Here is an 11,467-nt window from a genome sequence, read left to right on the forward strand (position 1 = left end):
TGCTTTCAATTCCCAACAGTTAATTTCTTTTGCATGGTCTTATATCAAATCAGGAGAAGTGTTTTTCTTGATTTGGATGAAGAGGATCAACTTAGACTAAATTTAATAAGCCTTCGACTCATTATTAGCCATTAATTTTGTTTTTTCATCTAACGACTGATTAATAAATTAGAATCAATGAGAGTTACAATTGTATCATTTAATAAATAAGCGAAAAATCTTATAAATACATGTTTGATTAAAATAAATCACAATAACTATTTTCTATCAAAAAAATAAAAATAAAATCTCTTAACAAACTTCTAATTAAAAACTTCTTTAACCAAACTAACTTAACTCCTTCAAGTAATAACGAATTAGGCTTGAGCGGAACTAACTTTCGGTGGAGTGGAGAGTTGAGGGCACACCCATTTTTTTTAGTTCTCAAGAAATCCATCATTAATCGCTTAATCGCAGTTCCTTGTGCATAACAATATTATTATCGTTGTGAATAATTTAATATGATTTCGTTCCATTTTACACTTATCGCCCCCATCATCCTCTTTTCACTGGCTTTCCTTCTACTCTACATTTTCCCGGAAAGTTTCAAATTTTCCCGGAAAACTCCCTGATTGAACTGAAATCCTGTTTCCCTTGTCCTGAAACAAGAAACCCACTTCAGAATTCTCGCAAAATACATACAACAGTAAACTTTGATGGGGCAAGGGCAATCCAAAAGCGAGCTTCTCTACCAGCAAGTCAGCTATGGCAACACGGAAGGAATCAAAGCCCTTCTAAGAGAAGGTGCAGGGCTGGAGGTAAAGAAACAGTGTTAACACTTCAAGAAAAATGTGATTTTTAATCATGGGTAGTGGTTAATTGGGCTGCTAATGGCTTTGGATCGACGAGATTTTGTAGCTGATAGTGATGATTTTTGTTGATTTTGATGCAGTGGATGGACAGAGAAGGAAAGACACCCTTGATTGTTGCTTGTATGGATCCTGAGCATTATGATGTTGCTAGAACTTTGATTGAACTTGGAGCCAATATCAATGCATATCGTCCGGGTATTGATCTCTTTATGGTTTATTAATTTCATTGATTAGCTTATTGGAAACTATATTGATTGGTATCAATGATTATAACACTAAGGAAAAGGGATGTTATGGTAACCTTTGGATAAAAACTGGTGGTTACATCAAAATTACCTACTATCTGAAAGTTGCCTAGTTTAGATCTTTGCATAGCATGTTGATTCCTTAGTTTAGATGGTGTTTTCTCTCTGCACTTAATTCATTTGAAGTTGTTGTTTAATTTTAAGTAGCCATCCTTAATTTTTATAACAAGTATTATAGTTATAAATGAACTCGATTTATGCTTTGCTCTTGCTTCATTCGTTTGTATCAACTATTATTTAGGTTGTCATGGTGGGACTCCTTTGCATCATGCAGCTAAAAGGGGCCTTGAAAGTATTGTTAAGTTACTTCTTTCGCATGGAGGTATGGTCAATTGTCAACATATTATCAAATATTTTACTGTCACGGTTGATTTGGATTTTAATAATTTCAACAAATATTGTTTAAAATACTTAATTGTCAGTACATTTATATGAGGTTTACTGTTAAACTTTCCAGCCAATCCTTTGGTCATGAATGATGATTGCCAAACTGCTCTAGACATTGCTAGGGCCAAAGGGCACAGCAAAGTTGTTCGTACAATTGAGGTTTGTTCCAACTTAGTAATGTAGTACCATTGTGTACATGCTACCTGAAGTTGATTGCTCTTGATCATATACCTGAAGGAAGCATAAAAGTTCTTCAAATGATTATGGTTTTGCAGAGTCATCTATGTTTGTTCTCGGGTTGGCTATGGGAATTTCATGGACCTGGATTCCTAGAAGTAATAGCTCCTCAGTTGGTTTCCAGAAAAGTGTGGGTATCATGAGAAATATTATTTCGAGCATCCCATTAACTTCTGCTTTGCTATTTTATTGTTGGTTGTTCTAGCTATATTGATGGACGTGTGGGGCTTGTATTCACACGATTGGAAAATGAAACTTTTTCTCCTAGGGAGAAACATTTAGTGCAAAATCTTTGTGATTATGCTTATGCCTGTTATTGATTAATTTCTTGCAGTTGGGTGGTTGTTTTACCGGTTGGCTCCCGTAATCTTGCGAGACCTTACAAGCTGGAGCTTGCCATCTATTCTAGTTTGCAGGTAATCTATTTCAATGCATCATTCACTACACATCGAACTTGTAAAGTAACAATGTTTGAGAAATATAAAACCATTAAATGTAACCTCACCCAACAGCTTAAATTTTTGGGTTGAATTGGTTCTTTACATGGTGGTATCAGAGCCTCGATGTCACTGGTTCAATCCTCACCGCCCTCATTTTAATAATTAAATATTGTGGAGTTTCTTAGTACAGGTAGACTGAGCTTGATGCATTATCCACCTGTCAAGCCCAATGGACTCTCGTGTGAGGGGGTGTATTTCAGAAATATAAAACTATTAAATATAACCTCACCGAACAGCTTAAGCTTTTGGGTTTACATGTAAAGTAACAAGAGATGAAAGGAACATTCGAATAAATCCGTGTGTCATAACAATACAACAGAGGCTATATTATATATAGAACTACTGAGTATATACAACCTGAAATACATGATGTGGGACTCAGTCTATACTACTTCTACTATATATATACAACACTCCCCCTCAAGCTGGAGCATATAAATCATAAGCACCAAGTTTGTTACACATATACTCTATTCGAGGACCCCTCAAAGACTTAGTAAATACATCTGCTAATTGATTATTAGAGGGTACAAAATTGGTCATAATTTCACCAGCAAGGACTTTCTCCCGAACAAAAGTGACAATCTATCTCAATATGCTTGGTTTTTTCATGAAACACTGTATTGGACAAAATATGTAGTGCTGCTTAGTTATCACAAATGAGAGTTGCTGGTCCAGTGTCTTCAAACTTGAACTCTCTAAAAAGTTGCATAAGCCAAATGAGCTCGCAAGTAGTAGTAGTCATCTATGAAACACCGACACTTCAAAAACCTTGACATGTCGTGTCCGACACTTCTCGACACTCTCCGACACTCTTCGACACTCTAACACGCATTATAGAAATTCAAAAAAAGGTTCAAAGGTTGCGTTGCGTTGAGTTTTTAGTTCTAACTATTAGATTCGTTGGATTACAATTACCATTTTATTGAGTTTAATATAAATATTTTGGATATCTTATGTTTCTTTGCAAAATTGATGAATAATATAAGTTTAATTTTATTTTTTTGCTAAATTTATGAATATTAAATATAATATACACTACATAAATTAAAAATATTATTTAATATCAAAACGTGTCCTAGCGTGTCGAAATCTAACATTTTTTAGAATTAACGTGTCGTCGTGTCGTATCGTGTCACGTGTCCCGTGTCAGTATCGGTGCTACATAGGTAGCCATGGAGCGATACTCTGCTTCAATACTTGATCTGGCAACTGCATTCCATGGAGCGATACTCTGCTTCAATACTTGATCTGGAAACTGCATTCTGCTTCTTACTTTTCCAGGAAACCAAGTTGCCTCTAGCGAAGACACAATATCCAGTAATAGATCTTCTATCAGTAGAACAACCGGCCCAATCGGCATCAAATTATTTGACAACTTTAACATTAGCTTTATCTTTATATTCAAGGCCTTTTCCTAGAGATGCCTTGTTATACTTAAGAATACGAATGGCGACATTCCAGTGTTCTTGACATGGAGAATTAAGAAACTGACTTACCACACTAACTGCAAATGAAATGTCAGACCGAGTGACTGTGAGATAGTTCATTTTTCCAACTAATCTTATATACCTTTCAGGATTTGAAAAGGGCTCCCCTTGATTCGGTAGAAGCTTGACATTTGGATCCATAGGGGTATCAATAGATTTAGAATTTAACATAGCAGTCTCCTCAAGAATATCCAGAGCATATTTCCTTTGAGATATCACAATTCCATCTTTAGATTGGGCCACCTCGATTCCCAAGAAATATCGAAGTTTCCCAAGATCCTTGGTCTGAAAATGATGACATAAATGTTGCTTCAGTTGAGTAATTCCATGATTTTCACTACCTGTGATGACAATATCATCAATATACACCAACAAATAGATAGACCCAAGAGCGGAATGACGATAAAAGAGAGAATGATCAGCCTCACTCTGAGTCATACCAAATTGTTGAACAATATTGCTAAATCTGCCAAACCAATATCGTGGAGATTACTTGAGACCATATAGAGACTTGCGGAGACGACAAACAAGACCCGACTCCCCCTGAGAAACAAATCTAAGAGGTAGCTCCATATAAACTTTCTCTGCAAGATCACCATGAAGAAAAGTATTCTTAATATCAAGTTAATATAGAGGCCAGTTGCAGATAGCAGCCATGGCAATAAAGAGGCGAACAAAAGACATCTTCGCCACATGAAAAAAAGTGTCACCATATTCCAGTCCAAACATCTGAGTGAAACCCTTCGCCACCAAGCGGACTTTAAGACGATCCACTTTACAATCAGGACCAACCTTAATAGTATAAATCCAGCAGCAGCCAACAACAGATTTCCCAGACGGAAGAGGGGCCAGATCTCATCTGCCATTGTGCTGAAGAAAACTTATTTCATCAATCATAGCTTGTCTCCATCCAGAATGTGAAAGTGTTTCACCTGTAGTCTTAGGAATAGACACAGAAGACAAAAAAGCAAGACATGCAAAATATGACGGAGAAAGACAATGTTAACAAATATTAACTGAATACCTGGCCGGAGGGTGGGTATCACTGGTACCTTTAGGCCGAAGGTGGGACCTTTCATTAATTCCTAAGTCATGTCGAGTAGACCTTGCTGTTGCGATAATTCTTAATTCTTGAGTTGTAGGGAGGGATTTATGTCACCACAAACAGAGACTAAAGCAAGTGTTGGGTTCAAAGCTGGTGTTAAAGATTATAAATTGAAAAAGCAAGACATGCAAAATATGACAGAGAAAGACAATGTTAACAAATATTAACTGAATACCTGGCTGGATGGTAGGTATCACAGGTACCTTTAGGCCGAAGGTGGGACCGAAGCCGAAGGAGGAGATGTAGTTGGATGTGAGCCAACAGAAACATCTGGAGAAACCGAAAGTGGGAAAACAGGTTGCAACTCATCAGGAGAAGAGGTGACCGAAGGAGAATCAAACACAGAGACCAGGAAAAGCGGAAGGTATTCAAAGGAGATGGGAGGTAGAGATGACTGAACAGAACTAGAGTCCACAGGAGCAGTAGTGAAGTCAAAAAAGGGACTGATTCAAAGAAGGAAACATTTGCTGAGATAAAGTATTGACGTAGAGTAGCAATGGTAACCTTTTTCAGATCAAGGATAACCCAGAAAAACGCATTTATAAGACTTGGGAGCTAGTTTATCCAAGTCGGGATCAAGATTATGAACAAAACACGTAGAACCAAAGACATGTGGGATCAAAGGATATAAAGGTTGATGAAGGAACAAAACAGAGCGAGGTACCTGGTGATGAAGAACAGAAGAGGGCTTGCGATTAATGAGATAGCATGCGGTGAGAACAACATCACCCTAAAACTTGTAGGGAACATTTCCATCAATTAACAATGCGCGAGTATTCTCAACAAGGTGACGGTTTTTGTGCTCAGCTACACCATTTTTTTGAGGTGTAAGAGGACAAGATGTTTGATGAAGAATGCCATGAGAAGAAAAGAATTGTTGAAATTGATGAGATAAATACTCACAGGCATTATCACTACGAAAAATACAAATAGGAATACCAAACAGAGTTGTGATTTCATTATAGAATAACTGAAAAATATAGAATAACTCAAAACGATTTTTTCATTAAAAATAACCAAGTACGTCTAGAATAATCACCAATAAATGTAACAAAATACTTAAACCCCAAAGAAGAAGGATGACGACTTGGCCCTCAAATATCAGAATGGACCAAAGAAAAAGGAGACAAAGCTCGACGACTAAGACGACTTGGGAATATACTACGAATATGTTTCCCAAACTGACAAGACTCACAATGTAAACTAGAAAGAGACTATAAATAAAGTACCATCTTCTAAAGCTTGACAAGACTTGGATGACCCAAACGAGCATGGATAGTGAGGGGAAAGTCCATAGTAGAGCAAGCTGAGGTAGAAAGGAAAATTTGATAGAGACCGCGAGACTCACATCCTCTGGTAATCACCTTCCCGAACTCCAATCTTGCAAAATGACAGAAGCTTTTATAAAGGAAACCACACAATCAAGGGATTTGGTCAAACAGGTAAAGGAAAGTAAGTTAAAAGGGGAATCAGGAACACAGAGAACATGATCCAGAGATAAAGTAGGGATGAGAAGAACCGTGTCGATCTCACAAGATTGGACCAAAGACCCAATGGCCATAGTAATAATAGGAAATGACCAGTAATACAAAGAGAGGAGAATAAAGACTTATTACCATAAATGTGATCAGAAGCCCTAGAATCAAGAGTTTAAGGGCCTAGAGATTGTAATTGAGAGATCTCAGCAAAAGAATTACCATATGGAGCAATGAAGGCAGTAGAACCAGATGCTTGCATCTCAGACCACCAAGTAACAAATTCATTAAGAAGATATGCAGAAGGTTGTGCTGCAAAAGGCAACCCTGGATCAGGAGCAATAGAAAGAGCCTGAGCAACATGAGCAGTTCGAGGAGGCTGAGGTGGCTTTCCATGGATCTTTCAATAGCGGTCAACAGTATGAGTGGTTTGATGACAATGAGTACATAGTAACCGACCCTTAGAGGGTATACGTCCACGACCAGTCGGAGACTCCGAAACAAAAGAGGTAGGAGTAGAATCCATAATCACCAAAATATCAAAAACGAAAGATCACAAAACTAACCGGAAGGAATGAGATCTGCGCGTCACCAATAACGATGTCAAAACACCAAAACAAGACGAGATCCAGAACCATCTCGGAGAGGGGAAGAAAAACCCAACCAGTTGCTGCCGGAAAAGGGCCTCCGCGCATCGGCCAACCGAAGGGAGGGGCGTAACTTCCGCGAGAACGTGAGGGTGCATAGCTGATTGAATGGGGACGCGAGCTGGACAGAGAGAACCGCACTGCCGAGACGATCACAACGATAAGTGGTTCGCTGGAAAAACTACCGGGCGGCGGTGGTCAATGACGGAGGAACGATGGTCAACAGGTTTTCGACGACGGTTTGCATGGAGAAAGGGCCGGCAACAACGCAGAGACGTCCCAAGAACAAAAGAGACGTCTGACAAAGAGGCAGTATCTGGAAAAAAATTTGAAAAGGAGATGAACAGTGGGTTCACTAGAGAAAATAAGCGGATTATGGTTTCTCTCGTTAGGCTCTAGATACCATGTAAAGTAACATTGGAATAAATTCGTGTGTCATAACAGCACAGCGGAGGCTATATTATATATATACAACTACTCAATATATACAACCTGAAATACATGATGTGGGACTAAGTCTATACTGCTTCTACTATATATATACAATAGAACTATTATACGTACATTGAGATGCAATTACATTGCTTTCTTTAGCATATTCTTCCCTTATTGTCATCCGGAATTTACTTGATGTTTTAAAGCATATTATTAAATTGGCAGGATGCTCAACCACAAAAAATTATTTCTCTGTGGGAGGCCAATTTAGAAGAACCAAAGCTACATTTGTCTCCTCCTTCAGTGTTTGTTGTTGATAACACTACTGGTAATCTCTTATACTAAGTACTCTATTTTTCTGTCTTAATTTTCCTGATTTGTCACCATCCCCTTTCGCAATTACTTTTTGGTATTTTACATTTCTTTTGAATCAACATCAACATCATCAACATCAACAATACATTTATCCCAAACTAGTTGGGTAGAGGAACCCAAATGAAAAGTACAAAAGGATTGATACATTTATTTTGAATATCGCTAAAAAATGTCACTGACGTAGATGCCCGAATTTAAGAGGAAAGAAATAGTGGAGAAAAATAAGGGAAGTGCAGAGAAAAGATTGAGGTGTGACCATGTAGGAATTCAGAATCCTCAATTTTTTTTTTATTTTGTTTATTTGTGTCATAATCTTCCAACCCCATCTAGTTTGGGATAAAAGTGATGTTGATGTTAATTTGTGTCATAATCTTATAATTTTCATTTGTTTGTTTACCAAATATATGAATTTCATTGTGATATTTTTTAAACTTCTGGACATTAAGTGAAAATTGAAACCTACCTCACTTTTCTCCGTCACAATAGGTAGGTGGCAGAGATGATTTGTTTTCCTTGTAAGAGGTAAGATGTAGGTATAGAATCTACGTGCAAAATTTCCGAATAATTATATATTTGTCCAAATTTTTCCCGCAAAAGTTTCTTTGGATGAACCAGAAATATAAAATAAGGGTCTTTCATAATGTAATATGGTATAACATTCCACACACACCACTCGTCAGCCTTTTTTCATACGGGGAAAATATCTTTCCATATTGACAGGCTTAGACCCATAAGAGAATATTATTGTTCCTTTACTATATTGAACTTTTTTTCGCCTCTTCCCAGAAACACGCATTAAACTTGGACCTGCAAGTGAGAACAACATGCAACAACTTAAGTGGTTTTCTGATGCTTGCAAAGGAATTCCACGGGTATGTCACATGCTATGCGCGCTTATGTTATTCTCTGTGTTTTAAAAGCAAGTGTAAAACAAGAACTTTTGTTTTGCATAAAGTGAAACTGTAGAAGCACTATTCTTTTTCTTGTTTAAGGATATCTGTCTGGAAATTTTGTGCTGAATAATTTTCCATCTGTTATTCAAATGCTAATCCACAAGTAGGAGTATCGATGTTTCACACCATTTCAAACTGAGGTTGGGGTCTTTTATACGTATCTGTGCTCGGATAATTGACTTAATAATTTAGAGAAGTTTAAATTTGTAATGAAACAAAGTTGTCAATGATATGCTGCTGAAACCTAAAGGTTTAAATACAATTTGTAAATTAGCAAATTGGCCTAATTATCGATGCGTATATGATGTCAAAGAGGGTAATTTGCATACTCTCTTAAAATATCTAGTGTTCAGTCTGTCTGCATTATAAAGCATTTCAGAAATCACTTATTATGATCCAAGATGGATATTCTCATTTACTATTGTCAATGCTAGTAAATAAAGCCTAATGATTTAAGGGTCATTACTTCTTCAGTCTCATGGTTGGAGATTGCAGTGCATCAATAATTTAGGCATGCCTTCCCTTACCTAATAGTTTTCTTTCTTTTCGTAGTTAATAAATATTTAAACTATTATTTTGAAGTTGGGTTTATTTATCTTTTTCTTTCTTTTCAAGAGAAAATAATCGAATGCCAAAATTAAAAATGAATTATGTTTGTAGTTTTGCACAGCATTTGGTGCTCCGCAAATGTTATACTCAAAATGAGGGATCTTTTTTGTTTCTTTTCCCATAGAAAATCCCAAGTTGATTTTCTCTATGACATCTACCAAATCAGAGTAGTTTAATTTAATTATTTATGGAATATTTCTCAATCCTTTTTCTTCTTCTTTTTTAAGTATGTATTAATTGTATCCAACTTCTAATTGTTACTTTTCAGAGTGATATAAAACATTAAGTTCTGATATTTTTCTATTATTTCACTTTACTTCATTTGCTGCCTATAAATCTCTACTGTGGTTAGCAGATAATAAATCTTTTGTTTCATGCTTCCTTTGCTCATTGCATGTCATGATACCTCAATCTTTGGATGTTTCAGGAAAATCCAGCATTTTTGCATAATAACGTGGCTACAGTTACCCCTACAACACCACCAGCTGCAGAAAATCCAGAGATGGCTATAGCTATCAATGCATCCATTCATTCTGCCATTCAGGAGAGGCCACCCCTTCTTGAAACCCATCCAAACTTTGAAGCAAGCTCTTCAAGTGGTGGAGTGAAAACAAGCAAGCTTGGTTTGCTGGTTACATATCCAAATACAAGTAGTAGTGAGTTTGTACATGAGCTTGTTCAAAGGCATGAAAATGTCTCTGTTGCCCATACTTGTAGTGGTCTTGATTTCATTCCATCAGCTCCTCCACTTGCTGATGATATTCCAGTAGTAGATGGCCCCATTCATTATCCATCCATTGATTTTAGCCCTGTTGATATTTCATCTCCATTTGTGGAGAAGTTACCCAAAGAAGAAGAAAAAAATTCTGTTGGAAGTGGTTCTTCTTGTGTGATATGTTTGGATGCTCCAGCAGAGGGAGCATGCATACCTTGTGGTCATGTTGCTGGATGCATGTCTTGCTTGAAGGAGGTTAAAGCAAAGAGATGGGGTTGCCCTGTATGTCGGGCCAAATTAGACCAGGTTATAAAGCTGTATCATGTTTGAGATTTTGACCACAATGTTGACGAGGTGGCAATATTGTGCTAAGAGATTGGCAATATTTATTAGGAGATTACTAGAAGAATGGGGACGACAAGGATCAAATACTGTACCACTTGGCCATATTTGCTTTGATGCAATGTCAAGAACTAAATCAACATGAAAGTTTAATTCATTGATGAAGGCAAATAAATGATTTTATATTTCATATTATATTTCAATCAATTTATATTTCATATTATATTTGTAAGAGTGAGTATATGAATAGCCAAGCTCTTCTATAAGATTCTGGAGCCATACAATTTCAGAGTAAGCAAAGGATATTGTTGTTGGCACCTAACAATTACACATACAAATTACAAACATAAAAGAGAGAAGGGAAGAAAGAATGGAGACAAAGAGTTACCGTGATTCATCCATTGTGAGCTATGTCCGACAATGTTTAATTACATTTTCCTCATTGTACTCATTTAAAAGGACTCTGTTTACGACGAAAATATAAATATGCTTAGAAATCCAAAGTAAGAGTAGCTACTCATGAACTCAAGTTAAAATTATTGAAAATAAAATAAATTTGAGGCTCATCGCACCCCGCCCACTCAACCGGGAGTGAGACTCTGTTGACTTCGTATGCTTAAAAAGTCGTCATTTGAATATAAAATATGAACAATATCTAACATTTGCACAATATTCAGCCTCAACACAGTATTTGGAGATACAATCATGGTTGGTACATTTACTGAATATACTTTTTCCCAATTCAAAATATGTCATAATGTACCTCCAACCCCAAAAAAATATAAGGCAAATGGATAAAAAAAATAAAATTGCTCATTGATTAACCATTATAACTTTTAGCCCTATGATAAATATTTGATTGTAATAATATCTTTATCTCTTAACTTTCAATTGCTAATTGTTCTGCCTTAAGCAGAGATGTCTAACCGGAGGTTAGATGATTGATGTAGGATCTGGTGCTTTCTCTCTAGATACTTATGAATTAGGTATCTTGGAGGTAGCGAATCACGACACACGATATAACGGCCTTGGCCGAAGGGG

General features: G+C 36.7%; 1 protein-coding gene across 1 annotated transcript; it reads left to right on the forward strand.

Moving 5' to 3' along the window:
• Positions 1–387: 387 nt before the first annotated feature.
• On the forward strand, positions 388–10,590 carry LOC133307726 (putative E3 ubiquitin-protein ligase XBAT35). Its single transcript, XM_061508277.1, has 9 exons — positions 388–797; positions 932–1,046; positions 1,398–1,478; positions 1,614–1,702; positions 1,819–1,910; positions 2,115–2,196; positions 7,658–7,760; positions 8,594–8,679; positions 9,797–10,590. The coding sequence occupies exons 1-9, from the start codon at positions 696–698 to the stop codon at positions 10,412–10,414; spliced, it is 1,368 nt and encodes a 455-aa protein (XP_061364261.1). The 5' UTR covers positions 388–695; the 3' UTR covers positions 10,415–10,590.
• The last annotated feature ends 877 nt before the right edge of the window (positions 10,591–11,467 follow it).

Source organism: Gastrolobium bilobum, unplaced genomic scaffold (assembly GCF_033153095.1).
Source record: "Gastrolobium bilobum isolate Gb01-03AN ecotype WA unplaced genomic scaffold, APGP_CSIRO_Gbil_v1 utg6672, whole genome shotgun sequence".
Lineage (NCBI taxonomy): Eukaryota > Viridiplantae > Streptophyta > Magnoliopsida > Fabales > Fabaceae > Gastrolobium > Gastrolobium bilobum.

Excerpts from the sequence above, each read along its gene's own strand:
- LOC133307726 (XM_061508277.1), top strand. The coding sequence starts at position 696 with ATGGGGCAAGGGCAATCCAAAAGCGAGCTTCTCTACCAGCAAGTCAGC. Across the intron at positions 1,703-1,818 it reads AAGTTGTTCGTACAATTGAG|AGTCATCTATGTTTGTTCTC; the intron begins GTTTGTTCCAAC and ends ATGGTTTTGCAG. Across the intron at positions 1,911-2,114 it reads CAGTTGGTTTCCAGAAAAGT|TTGGGTGGTTGTTTTACCGG; the intron begins GTGGGTATCATG and ends AATTTCTTGCAG.